The sequence below is a fragment of the Anomaloglossus baeobatrachus genome, chromosome 2 (genome assembly GCF_048569485.1).
Source record: "Anomaloglossus baeobatrachus isolate aAnoBae1 chromosome 2, aAnoBae1.hap1, whole genome shotgun sequence".
Lineage (NCBI taxonomy): Eukaryota > Metazoa > Chordata > Amphibia > Anura > Aromobatidae > Anomaloglossus > Anomaloglossus baeobatrachus.
The window spans coordinates 313,470,654-313,485,211 of NC_134354.1; the positions used below are offsets into that span (position 1 = coordinate 313,470,654).

The 14,558-nt window shown below is 52.3% G+C and overlaps 1 protein-coding gene across 1 annotated transcript in view; it reads left to right on the forward strand.

Moving 5' to 3' along the window:
• Positions 1 to 4,006: 4,006 nt before the first annotated feature.
• The window catches only part of TAF11 (TATA-box binding protein associated factor 11), a 140,781-nt gene continuing 130,229 nt past the window's right edge, over positions 4,007 to 14,558 (forward strand). Inside the window, exon 1 of the mRNA XM_075335892.1 lies at positions 4,007 to 4,158. Coding sequence (XP_075192007.1) covers positions 4,051 to 4,158 — 108 coding nt within the window. The 5' untranslated portion in view covers positions 4,007 to 4,050. The remainder of the gene's footprint in view (positions 4,159 to 14,558) is intronic.

A 14,558-nucleotide genomic window follows, 5' to 3' on the forward strand; every position in this document is an offset into this window, starting at 1 on the left:
CCAGCTGCCGGACCCTGCTCCTCCCATAGCCAGACCATGCTGCTCCCGCTGCAGAACCCTGACCCTCCCATAGCCAGACCCTGCTCCTCCCGCTGCTGGACCCTGCTCCTCCCATAGCCAGACCCTGCTGCTCCGGCTGCCGGACCCTGCCCCTCCCATAGCCAGACCCTGCCCCTCCCGCTGCCGGACCCTGCTCCTCCCATAGCCAGACCCTGCTGCTCCCGCTCCAGGACCCTGACCCTCCCATAGCCAGACCCTGCTCCTCCCGCTGCCAGACCCTGCCTCTCCCAAATCCAGACACCGCCCCTGCCATAGCCAGACCCTGCTCCTCCCACTGCTGGACCCTGCCCCTCACATAGCCAGAACCTGCTCCTCCAGCTGCCGGACCCTGCTCCTCCCATAGCCAGACCATGCTGCTCCCGCTGCAGAACCCTGACCCTCCCATAGCCAGACCCTGCTCCTCCAGCTGCCGGACCCTGCTCCTCCCATAGCCAGACCATGCTGCTCCCGCTGCAGAACCCTGACCCTCCCATAGCCAGACCCTGCTCCTCCCGCTGCTGGACCCTGCTCCTCCCATAGCCAGACCCTGCTGCTCCGGCTGCCGGACCCTGCCCCTCCCATAGCCAGACCCTGCCCCTCCCGCTGCCGGACCCTGCTCCTCCCATAGCCAGACCCTGCCCCTCCCGCTCAAGGACCCTGCTCCTCCCATAGCCAGACACTGCCCCTCCCATAGCCAGACCTTGCTCCTCCCATAGCCAGACCCTGCTCCTCCCGCTGCCGGATTCTGCCCCTCCCATAGCCAGACCCAGCCCCTGCCACTGCCGAACCCTGCCCCTCCCATAGCCAGAACCTGCTATTCCCGCTGCTGGACCCTGCTCCTCCCATAGCCAGACCCTGCTGCTCCCGCTGCGGAACCCTGACCCTCCTATAGCCAGACCCTGCTCCTCCTCCTGCTGGTCCCTGCCCCTCCCATTGCCAGACACTGCCCCTCGCATAGTCAGACTCTGCTCCTCCAACAGCCAGACCCTTTCCTTCCCATAGCCAGACCCTGCCCCTCCCACTGCCAGTTCCTGCCCCTCCCGGTCCTTGCCCCCCCCCGCTGCCGGTCATTGCCCCTCCCATAGCCAGACACCGCCACTCCCATAGCCAGACCCTGACCCTTCTGCTCCCGTACCCTGCTCCTCCCATAGCCAGACACTGCCCCTCCCATAGCTAGATCCTGCTCCTTCCATAGCCAGACCCTGCTCCTCCCGCTGCCGGACTCTGCCCCTCCCATAGCCAGACCCTGCTCCTCACGCAGACAGACACGACCTCTCCCATAGCCAAACCCTTCTCCTCCTGCTGCCGGACCCTGCCCCTCCCATAGCCAGAACACTGTCCCTCCCATAGCCAGAGACCGCCCCTCCAATAGCCAGACCCTGCTCTTCTCATAGCCAGAGCCTTCTCCTCCCATAGCCAGACCCTGCTCCTCCCGCTGCCGGACTCTGCACCTCCCATAGCCAGACCCAGCCCCTGCCACTGCCGAACCCTGCCCCTCCCATAGCCAGAACCTGCTCCTCCCGCTGCTGGACCCTGCTCCTCCCTTAGCCAGACCCTGCTGCTCCCGCTGCGGAACCCTGACCCTCCCATAGCCAGACCCCGCTCTTCCTCCTGCTGGTCCCTGCCCCTCCCATTGCCAGACACCGCCCCTCGCATAGTCAGAACCTGCTCCTCCAACAGCCAGACCCTTCCCTTCCCATAGCCAGACCCTGCCCCTCCCACTGCCAGTTCCTGCCCCTCCCGGTCCCTGCCCCCCCCGCTGCCTGTCATTGCCCCTCCCATAGCCAGACACCGCCCCTCCCATAGCCAGACACTGCCACTCCCATAGTTAGATCCTGCTCCTCCCACTGCCAGACCCTGCCCCTCCCATAGCCAGACCCTGTCCCTCCCGCTGCCGAACCCTGCCCCTCCCATAGCCAGAACCTGTTCCTCCCGCAGCCGGACCCTTCTCCTCCCTTAGCCAGACCCTGCTGCTCCCGCAGCGGAACCCTGCCCCTCCCATAGCCAGACCCTGCTCCTCCCCCTGCTGGACCCTGCCCCTCCCATAGCCAGACACCCCCCCTCCCATAGCCAGACCCTGCCCCTCCCATAGTCAGACCCTGCACCTCCCACAGCCAGACCCTGCCCTTCCCATAGCCAGACCCTGCCCCTCCCACTGCCGGCTCCTGCCCCTCCCGGTCCCTGCCCCTCTTGCTGCCAGTCATTGCCCCTCCCATAGCCAGACTCTGCCCCTCCGGCTGCAGGACCCTGCTTCTCCCATAGCCAGACCCTGCCCCTGCCATAGCCAGACCCTGCCCCTCGCGTTGCCGGACCCGGCCCCTCCCATAGCCAGACCATGCTCCTCCCATAGTCAGACCCTGCTCCTCCCACTGCCAGACCCTGCACCTCCCATAGCCAGACCCTGCCCCTCCCATAGCCAGACCCTGCCCCTCCCATAGTCAGACCCTGCTCCTCCCACTGCCAGACCCTGCCCCTCCCATAGCCAGACCCTGCCCCTCCCGCTGCCGGTTCCTTCCACTCCCGGTCCCTGCCCCTCCCGCTGCCGGTCCTTGCCCCTCCCATAGCCAGACACCGCCCCTCCCATAGCCAGACCCTGACACTCCCATAGCCAGACCCTGCCCCTCCTGCTTCCGGACCCTGCTCCTCCCATAGCCAGACACTGCCCCTCCCATAGCCAGATCCTGTTCCTCCCATAGCCAGACCCTGCTCCTCCCGCTGACGGACTCTGACCCTCCCATAGACAGACCCTGTTCCTCCCATAGCCAGACTCTGCCCCTCCCACTGCTGGACCCTGCTCCTCCCATAGCCAGACATTGCCCCTCCCATAGCCAGACCCTGCTCCTCCCATAGCCAGACTCTGCCCCTCCCACTGCTGGACCCTGCTCCTCCCATAGCCAGACATTGCCCCTCCCATAGCCAGACCCTGCTCCTCCCATAGCCAGACTCTGCCCCTACCGCTGTTGGACCCTGTTCTCCCATAGCCAGGCATTGCCCCTCCCATAGCCAGACTCTGCCACTCTCATAGCCAGACCTTGCCCCTCCCGCTCCCGGACCCTTCTCCTCCAATAGCCAGACACTGCCCCTCCCATACCCTGACCCTGACCCTGCCCCTCCCGCTCCCGGATTCTGCTCCTCCCATAGCCAAACACTGCCCCTCCCATAGCCAGACCTTGCTCCTCCCATAGCCAGACCCTGCTCGTCCCGCTGCCGGACTCTGCCCCTTCCATAGCCAGACCCTGCCCCTCCCGCTGCCGAACCCTGCCCCTCCCATAGCCAGACCCTGCCCCTCCCATAGCCAGACCCTGCTCCTCCCACTGCCGGACCCTGCCCCTCCTATAGCCAGACCCTGCCCCTCCCATAGCCAGACCCTGCCCCTCCCATAGCCAGACCCTGCCCCTCCTATAGCCAGACCCTGCCCCTCCCATAGCCAGACCCTGCTCCTCCCACTGCCGGACCCTGCCCCTCCTATAGCCAGACCCTGCCCCTCCCATAGCCAGACCCTGCTCCTCCCACTGCCGGACCCTGCCCCTCCTATAGCCAGACCCTGCTCCTCCCATAGCCAGACCCTGCTCGTCCCGCTGCCGGACTCTGCCCCTTCCATAGCCAGACCCTGCCCCTCCCATAGCCAGACCCTGCTCCTCCCACTGCCGGACCCTGCCCCTCCTATAGCCAGACCCTGCTCCTCCCATAGCCAGACCCTGCTCGTCCCGCTGCCGGACTCTGCCCCTTCCATAGCCAGACCCTGCCCCTCCCATAGCCAGACCCTGCCCCTCCCATAGCCAGACCCTGCTCCTCCCACTGCCGGACCCTGCCCCTCCTATAGCCAGACCCTGCCCCTCCCATAGCCAGACCCTGCTCCTCCCACTGCCGGACCCTGCCCCTCCTATTGCCAGACACTGCTGCTCCCGCAGCCAGACACAGCCCCTCCCACCCACTATTTCATTAGTCCACGGTCCGTGACGTTAGTTATTCAGCCAATCAGTCAGTGTGTCTAATACAGGAAGTGAGTGAATGTGGAAAACAAACATGGAGAACGGTGAATCTATAACGTCGCTCCAGGGAGAGAAGGGATTGCCCGAAGATGCGGGGGAGCAGCTGGTGAAGGTGGAGGAGCAGGAGGTGAGATGCGGCGGGAGGGGAGATGCCTCGGCTAATGGCGTGGAGCCCGAGGACCATTCAAGGGCGCCTGTGGGCAGCCCACTCGCCCCAATCTCTGTAAGTGGTAGTATAGCCCTTCCCCCCCTCATGATCAGGTACATGTTTCCGGCTTTTTTCTGACAGGTGCTGGAAAGAGCTTTATAGTTTCTCATTGTCTATTCATGTAGTTTTCGCACGGATGTGTTGCACGGGCTTAGTGCTTACGGATAGGGTGTCTGAATGAATGAAGGGCTTGTCAGTATTCCACGAGATCCCACTAAATTACCTTCATCACATCTTGTTCCCCTTTCCCAAATAATTTTATATCAGACTTGTTTTTTCTCTTTCCATGGAGGGATGAAAGTAGTGACAGTCTGGATTGGCCTGTGGGTTTTATCCTCTAGCCATTAATTTTTCCTTTTTCACATTGTCTCCCATAAGGCCGTAAATATCTTTTATTATTTCCCCTTATCTGATTTTCCCTTACCCAAGGATGATATATTTCCTCAATTACCGACATCGTGTCCCTGCGCATGCTAATATTTAGTGTGAGCCCCAATGGGGATAGTGCAGCCTCCTGGCTGTACAGCAGAGCTCACTGAGTGTCCTAGGACCGCTGAGGAGGAAGCACCCTTAGGCTGTGTGCACACGTTGCGTTTTTTACCGCGGAAACGCTGCGTTTTGAACCGCAGCGTTTCAGTGGCAAATTGCATGCGTTTAGCTTTCCCAGCAAAGTGTATGGGAAAGCTGAAAAATCAGTGCACAAGCTGCGTTTTGAACCGCAGCGTTTTGGATGCCAAAAATCGGTGCGGAAAGAAAAGCAGCATGTCACTTCTTTTGTGCGTTGTGGCTGCGTTCTCTCCCCCATTGAAATCAATGATGTGGGGTCAGAACGCAGCCACAACGCATGGACCTGCTTTTTTGTTGCGGTCCGCGGCCTTTGTCGGCACGCCAGAACGCAGGCATTTACCTGGAAGTGAGGTCAAGAGGTTTCCTGTTGACCTCACTTCCTGGCAAAGCCCCCGGTGTCGCCAAAGTGCCCGACCCCCGACCCCCCTCCCGAAAATCCAACATGGCCGCACGCACAGTAGCGCACCGGCCGCCCTGCTCCTATGTTATCTGTCGCATGTGCCTTGAGACATGCGACAGAAAAATGCACCCAGGCCCTGCCCGTTCACCCCAATTCCCCCCGGTGTCATACATACCTGTCCGGTCGCAGCGCTGATCCCCGCGGCCCCCTCCTCCTTCACAGCAGATGCCGGCCGGTCACATGAGCAGAGCAGCTGACAGCCAGCACTGTGTTCAGAGAGCTGTGCTGGCTGCTCGCACTCTGCAGCTGTGACCCGGGGAGAGTGGGTGCAGATTTTTGCACCCACTCTCCTCAAATGGAGGGTCTGCCCTCCTAGAAAATGGGGGATACGTTCCCTGAACGTGCCCCTATATTCTAGAAGGTCCAGAGCCGACGTGGGACATCCAAATGGATTTCTGCGGACCCATTTTTTTTATTAAATTGGAGAACAAGGGAATGATTTGGGGAGTGTTTTTTCTAATAAAAAATTTTTTGTTGTCTTTTTTTGCTTTTGTTTACTGTCAATTAGTTATGTCGGGTGTCTGATAGACGCCGTGACATCACTAATTGCTGGGCTTGATGCCAGGTGACATTACACATCTGGTATCAACCCCATTTATTACCCCGTTAGCCAACGCACCAGGGCGCGGGATGAGTTGGGGCGAAGCGCCAGGATTGGCGCATCTAATGGATGCGCCACTTCTGGGGCGGCTGTGGCCTGCTATTTTTAGGCTGGGAAGAGTCCAATAACCATGGCTCTTCCCACCCTGAGAATACCAGACCTCAGCTGTCAGCTTCACCTTGGCTGGTGATCTAATTTGGGGGGGACCCCATGTTATTTTTTTTTTTTATTATTTTTATTTATAAATAAAAAAAAAAAAACCTGGGGAGCCCTCCAAATTGATCATCAGACAAGATGAAGCTGCCAGCTGTGGTTTGCAGGCAACAGCTGTCTGCTTTACCCTGACTGGCTATCAAAAATAGGGGGGACCCCACGCCATTTTTTTTTTTTGTTTTTGTGATAAAAACTAGGCTAGGCACCCTTTAGTGCCACATGAAAGGTACTAAAGGTGGGGGTGGGACGTTGTATATATATTTGACCTACATTTACGCTTTTTAGGCTGGATGCCCACAATCGGGGTTTGCAGCGTTTTGGGCGCAGATTGTTTTCCCTGCGTCCATGACGCTGCGTTGTGCAGTAGAAGCACAGTGGAAGGATTTTTAGAAATCTCATGCCCACTGTGCTTCTTTTCTCCGCAGCATAAACCGACCGGTGGCGCAGCTTCCCGAGCTTCAGCATGTCAATTTATGCTGCGGAGACGAGAGTGTTCTCTGCAGGTAGCATAGAGCTCCACAGCAGCCTGAACCCAAATCGTGGGCATGGCCAGCTGCGTTCTCCCGTGGATAACACTCACATCTCTGCAGGAGGCTGACACTGTACTGGACGCCGTGTCGCTGGATCATGGCCACATAGCCTTAGGCCTCTTTCACACGTCAGTGATTCTGGTACGTTTGTGCTTTTTTTTTAAACGTACCAGAATCACTGACATACGCAGACCCATTATAATGAATGGGTCTGCTCACACGTCAGTGATTTTTCACTGCACGTGTCTCCGTGCGGCGTACCCGCGTGTGCGTGATTGCCGCGTGGAGACATGTCCATTTTTTTCTGGCATCACTGATGTCCCACGGACCACGCAGTGGTGTGGTCCGTGAAACACGTGCCAGAAAAAAAGTGCTTTTAAAATAAAAATCATTTTTACTCACACGGCGTCCAGCGATGTCCTCTGCAGCCCGTGCAGCTTGCTGCTTCTGAGCCGGCTCATTATTGTCGCGCATATTCATGATGTGCGACACAGCCGACCCGGAAGCAGCTGCTGCGGGGGTCAGCGCCAGCCGGATGCTGCACCGCGGGAGCGATCAGCACCATGGAGAGCGGGAGCGGGCACAGGTGAGTTTATCTCTAAGTGCAATCACGGGCCACGGAGAACGGAGCCCGGATTGCACTTAGACAACCCATGTGTGCCGTGATTCACGGCACACGGAGGGACATGTGCATGTTTTACACGCCAGTGAAAAACGTCACTGTTTTTCACTGACGTGTGAAACGGGCCTAAAAGTGAGAATATTGTTGCTACAGCAACATTTTGGGTGAAGTAGCTGTGGATTCAAAATGCTTAATATACTCCTGAATAAAATCCTTGAGGGGTGCAGATTCCAAAATGGGGTCACTTGTGGGGGTTTTCTGATGTATAGGTACCCAAGGGGCTCTGCTAATGTGACATGGTGCGCGAAGTTTATTTCAACTTTTCCAAAATTCAAATGGTGCTCCTTCCATTCCAAGCCCTCCCATTTATCCAAACAGAATGTGGAGAAGGAAATGACATCACAGGTTTTTTTTTCCAAAGATCTGTGTTCAACCACCTTTATTAACACTGACAAGTCTAAAAAAACGCACCTAAAAAAACGCATGAAAAACGCATGCGTTTTCGATGCCTTTTTCTCAAAAAAGCATTGTTTACAAATTAATTCTCCCCTCTGCCAGAGGGTGCGTTTTTTTCCACGCTGAAAAAAAAGCAACGTGTGAACATACCCTTAGCGCTGCCTATTACTGAATACACAGCACTTCTTTAGCACTGTATAGACAGCGATCAAGAAGGCAAACAAAGTACTAAACTATCTCTGCCTTTCCTATGGGAAGTCTATCTGTATCTGAGAGCCACCTCCCTGCTCCTGCACAATATCTTGCTGCATACTAGAGGAGCCAAAACTGTTAAGAACGATGTAGGGGAGAACATGGACCTCCTGAACATTATCTACGGACTGTCCAGAAGTGAAGTGGTTATCTATCTTTGAGACAACTGTTTTTTCTTAAAACACCATCGTAGTGTTTTTTTTTATTAACGCGCTGCAGTGGTCCTTTAAATGTCAGGCCGCTGCCCTCCATCTTATACTCGCCTGAAGCCGGTTTCATCTTTTTCCAGTGTCTCTCCTGTTGGTTTCCTGCGATTTGAGACCTGCCAGCAGCTCAAGTGTTTCATAGAGCACATCAGAGGTCACTTTTCAATGTAAGCCTATAAGAACCTCATTCTGGCTCTCATTGACTTGTATTAAAGGGAATCTGTCAGCAGAGTTTTGCTAACTTATCTGACAGCAACATGATGTAGGCAAAGAGATTCTAAATCCAACACTGTATCACTTAGATTACTGGGTGCAGCAATTCTGATACAATCTGCATTTTTAGGGTTTGTCATTTAGCAGAGTCCACATGGCTGTCACCACCCACACCAGACCTGCTATAGAGATGGACACCCCACTGTCAATGAACAATCATGGTGGGGGGTCAGACTAGCATGCTCTGATTTTCTAGTCCTGTAATAAGGGTCCTGCTGCTTAAACAAAAATAGCAAATCAAAATATCAGACTTTCACAAAACAGGCATGCCTTAACTTTCTGTGTTAACCCTTGCAGCATGCTAGATTCAGCTTACATAGCAAAAATTTGCTGACAGATTCCCTTTGAGTGCGTCTGACGTCCGGACAGTTAGAAGTTACGGGTGCAAATTCCACCGCAGGACCTGAGTGAGCTGCAAAAGGATGAAAATGCCAGAGGATGAGTATAAGACCAGTTACAGGGGACTTGGGCTAAGTTCACACAGGGCATCTTTACTGTATTTTTGGTGCGTTTTTGAGGTCCCAAAGATGCAGCACGATGCATGTATTTTCTTCTCCCAGCAAAGTCTGAGATTTCAATTTTACTGTCCACACTGGGCATCTTTTCTTGGCTGCATTTTTTAAGATGTAGCCAAGATGCAGCATGTCAATTCTTTTTGCGTTTTTCCAGCATTATTGAGCTCTTCCATTCAATAGATTTGACTTAAAAAACGCATTGGGCAAAATACGGTAAAAACGCGGCAAACACATTGCGTTTTTGGTGTGTTTTTTTTGGGAGAAAAACATTGCATCTTTGTGGTTAAAAAAAAAAAAGGTGAACATACCCTTAGGTTTAAAGCACCACTGAAATGAAAAAAAAAAACAAACAAACAAACGCTGGAGTGCTTGCTTTGCTGGACCATTACTCATACAACCCCTTTTCAATCAATATGTTTCCTCCATCTTAAATAACACTTAATGTGACTTGAAAAAGTATTTATATCCCCATGAACTTTTCTACATTACACCAACAAACTTAGGATTTTATGCGATATACCAGCACACAGTAGCAAAATATATATGGGTTTTCTTTCTAAATATTTGAACAATGCAACATTGAAAACTGTGACGTGTTCTAGTCAGCCCCCGAGACAATACTTTGTAGGACCACCTTTCTCTTCAATTACTGCAAGTCTTTTGGCGTATGTCTCTACCAGCTTTCCACAGCTAGAAGTGACATTTTTGCCCATTCTTCTTTATAATATAGCTCCAGCTCTGTGAGATTAGATGGAGTGTGTCAATGAACAGCCATCAAGTTTTGCCCTAGATTCTCAATGGGATTTAGGTCTGGACTGTGACTGGGCCATTCACACACCTGAATATGCTTTAATCTGAACCAATCCATTGTAGCTCTGGCAATGTTTAGGGTAAGTTCACACAGTGCGTTTTTCGGGTGCGTTTTTGCTCAGAAAACTGCATGACTTTGCTTCCCCAGCAAAGTCTGAGTTTTCATTTTTGCTGTCTGCACACAGTGTTTTTTTTCAGCTGCGTTTTTGTGGTGCCACAAAAACGCAGCATGTCAATTATTCCCATGTTTTTCACTGCACTTTTCATCCATTGAGTGCAATGGGATGTTGAAAGACGCAATGAGAAACGCAAATAGCTGCGTTTTGGTGCGTTTCTAAGACCAAAATCGCAGCTCTAAACGCAGGAGGTGGGTAGTAAAGTGACATGTACAGGAAGAGGATTCCTTCTGTCATTAAATACAGAAGCGTGAATCCTCCCGGTACCGTCACCGCCGCTTCCACCTCCGGTCCTGTGCATGTATGCTGCCGTGCGGCGCCATGTTCGGGCGGGAGGTGGAAGCGGCTGCGAAAACAAAAGTGAACAGTAGAAAAAAAAAAATTCATACTCACCTGTCTGCAGACTCCCGGTGCCATGCCCGCTCCCATCTCCTCTCACGGTATCGCCACCCCCGCTCCGGCTGTGTGCAGACGGCCGGGACACCTCCGATGGATGGATCACCTGATGCAGTCACCTGACGCATCAGCTGATCGTAAGTATCGCGGTGACGCGGGCGCCTGGCCGGTTTAAGCTATCAGCGGATGCGTCAGGAGACTTCATCCCTGATTACCGGCAGCTGCTGCAGCGATCGGACGGGATCAGACTCCTCCAATCGCTCCAGGAGCTGCCGGTAATCAGCACATAAGTGAGTATTTTTTTTTTTTTGCACCGATGCATCTTCTGATTGTATAAATGGCTTTTATACAATCAGCTGATGTGTGATGTGCTTCAGCCCCTAGAACCTGACACATCATCTGATCACTTTGCTTTCCAGCAAATCCATCAGATGATATTGGATCCGGATTGGACGGCGCGGGACCCTTGACCCAGGATTACTGCGGAGGGGGGTTCTTTATTTCAATAAAGATGGAGTCACTAATTGTGTTGTGTTTTATTTCTAATAAAAAATATTTTTGTGTTGTGGTTTTTTTTTTTTTTTTATCTTTACTAGAAATTCATGGTGGCCATGTCTAATATTGGCGTGACACCATGAATTTCGGGCTTAGGGCCAGCTGATAATATACAGCTAGCCCTAACTCCATTATTACCCAGCGAGCCACCCGGCATCAGGGTAGCTGGAAGAGTTGGATACAGCGCCAGAAGATGGCGCTTCTATGAAAGCGCCATTTTCTGGGGTGGCTGCGGGACTGCAATTCACAGCGGGGGTGCCCAGAATGCATGGGCACCCTGCACTGTGGATTCCAATCCCAAGCTGCCTAGTTGTAACTGGCTGGACTCAAAAATTGGGCGAAGCCCACGTCTTTTTTTTTTTTTTTTTTTTTTTTTTTTTTAAATTATTTCATGAAATTAATGAAATAATTGAAAAAAAAAGGGCTTCTCTATATTTTTGGCTAGCATACAAAGATATGGTGAAGCCCACGTCATTTTTTTTGGGGGTAAAAAACTCCTGCATTCAGTCCTGGATGGAGGATGCTGAGCCTTGTAGTTCTGCAGCTGCTGTCTGCTCTCCTGCATACACTATTGGATGGAGTATGCTGAACCTTGTAGTTCTGCCCCTTCTGCCTCTCCCTCCAGCATACAGTCCTGTATGGAGCATGCTGAGCCTTGTAGTTCTGCAGCTGTCTGCTCTATTGCATACACTAGTGGAGAATGAAGAACATATTGAAGAAGGAAATGACATCAGACCTTTTTTTTTTTTTCTTCAACAATCTTTAATGGCATTGTTCACTGATAAAAAACGCATAAAGACGCAGTGAGCAAAAACGCAGCAAAAAAACGCACCAAATTGTGGCCTTTTTTTGACGCGGGTGCGTTTTTGTGCGTTTTTGCCGCAAAAAAGCACAAACGCAGCGTCAAAAAAACGCAGTGTGTGAACCTAGCCTTAGGGTCAAGTCCTTCTGGAAGGTGAACCTATGCCCCAATCTCAAGTCTTCTGCAGATAACAGGTTTTTGTTCAGGATTATCCTGTATCCATCTTCCCATCAACTCTGACCAACTTCACTGTCTCTGCTGTAGAAAAGCCTCCTCACAGCGTGATGCTGTCACCACCATGTTTGGCAGTGGGGGAGGTACTATCAGGGTGATTTGCAGTGATAGTTTTCCTGCCACACAGCATGATGCTGCCACCACCATGTTTGACAGCTGGATTTAACACGCACCTGCAGGAAGCGCGTCATTCCCCTTTCACATTGGCGCTCCCACAAAGTCATTGTGGGGCACCTATGGATTGTCTTGACAGCCAGGGGTCAGTTGATGATCCGTGTGTCTGTCATGAGAATATTCCTGTGAACGCTGGTTGTACAGAGTAGTGCTGATGCACAGCACAAGTAATCAAATGAATGCAGCTTCAAGTCTCCTAAGGTGACTGGTAAATACAATAAAAAGTTGTTTGTTTTTTTAAGTTTTTAAAAAATATGAAAAAAAAGAAAAAACGTGTGGTCAAATCTCCCGCTTTTTGCTCCATTGAATATAAAACAATAGAAAAAATACAGATTTGATATCGTTGAGTTCAGAAATGTTTTATCTTTGAAAATATGAAATTAATTTGATCGCTAAAGGGCATATGTCGCGGACGGGTGCCGTGCTGCGGCAGAGGGGCTGCTCGGGGGCGCTCGGGTCCGGGATCGTGTCTGGGGCTCGAGTGGTGACCGGACCCGTGGCTCGTGCAACCGCCCATCCTCGCAACAGTGAAAAAGGGGGGTATTTACAAGGGAGAGAGTTTTTGTCTGTGACTCCACCCGTGGGTTGTGGAGATGGGATGGTGGCACCGCCGCTGCCTCTTGTGCAAGAGCCCGGGACCGATGGGTCTGGGCAGCAAGGTGGTATCCCCTCCATGGGTAGGGGAGGTGTAGTCGCGGGGCCCAGGTGTAGGTGGGGAACAGTGCTGGGGCGCCGTCGGCAGTTTGGACCGGATGACACCGGTGTACTCACGATTAGGAATATTCCACTCAGAGTCTGTACTGTAAACCAAGGCCGGTTTGCCGTTGGAGAGGTGTGCTGGTCCCGCACACAAGTTAACAAGGTAGGGACCCTTCCTCCTGCACTCGTGTCTTGCTGTGTGTTGATTTAACCCGCTTGGAACGGGAGAAATTTGCTCCCCTGCAGTTTTGTATACAGGGGGAGCCGTGCCCGCAAAATCTGACCCGTGTGATTTTTAATGGGTTCTTGGCGGACACCCTATCCCCTGCGTTGGGCTGCTGTTTTGCTCTCTCTGGGCTTCTCTCTGTGGAAACAAGGCCTGGAACCTTGTCCCGCTGGTCAATTAACAAGGGTCTTGCAGCTTGCCTTGTCCTAGGGTCCAGGTACCCCGCCTGTGCACGGCCTCCGGACCGGATTCCTGTTGTCGGTACCGGCGGGCTACAACCATGCCCCGATCCACTTCAGGTCTCCCGCGATCAGATCTCCGTCGCCTGTAGCCCTACTCTGTCGTCTGCCACCTAGTCGACTTTCCCATGGTCCAAGGGATCCAACCCTGACCACGCTGCACTTCAGCTCCACTGACAGACTCCTCACTGTTTGACTCTGTCTGTCGTTCTCCTCTGTCTAGACTCGACTCCACTCAAACGCTAAACTGAACTCAAGCTAAACTCAAACTAAACTGACTGGTTCCCTCCCCTTGTCACATAAAGACCCCTAGGTGGGCGTTCCCATCTGCCTGGTCCCACCCACTGATGTGTCCCGGCTGCTATAGGGGGGGGGCGACTAGGCTTTTTGTGGCTGGTGTTCCTGTGTGTGGAAATGGTGTTAATTCCCAAGGAGGAGGCAATTCCTGTACCCTTGGTGGGGGGTACAGTAATCTGTGACTACCTGGTTTTGCCAGGGCGTCACACATACCGCAAAAAAAAAATCAAAATGCCAGATTTACGGGGTTTTTTTGGCCGCAGCAATGTTGCAATAAAATACAATAAGTGGACATCTAAACATCGCATCTACCCAAAAATGTTGTCCGTAAAAACTTCAGTTCAGAGTGCAAACAATAATCCGTCACACAGCCCTGGATCCCAAACCAAAAATAAAAATGTTACAGTTCTCGGAAAACGGCGCCAAAAGCAAAAATGTATTTTATTTTTCTCACCACTTAACATTAAAAGAAAACTATACGTGTTTTGGCATATACGGACTTACTGACCAGGGAATCCTATTGTCCGCTCAGTATTACCATAGAGGGAAAATAGGAAATAAACCATTGTGGAATTGCACTTTTGTTTTGCAATTTCATTGCACTCGGAATATTTTTCCTGTCTCCCAGTACACTACGTGGGAGAATAAACCATGTCATTCAAAAGCACAATTCGTCTCATAAAAAGCAACCCCTCATATGGCTATAGAGACAGGAAAAATAAGTTATGTAGGAGAGGGAAAATGGTAAAGTCATGAACAGTTTAAAGGGACTCTCTCAGCAAGCTTTGTGCAAACATTGAGCATTTGAACAATAAAAAGGATCAACCTTCACATACCTTTTGCTTTCTTTAAATACATATGGTATGTGTGGCGCCCCTGACCTGGTAAGGCACCACTGAGTATTGCACCCATGCTGGGGTAGTATTTCCAGGTAATCCTGAAGGCTGGAATAGGGTGTGTACGCACACACATAGCAACCAGGTCTCCCACACCATTAGATGGGACCCTTGGACAGA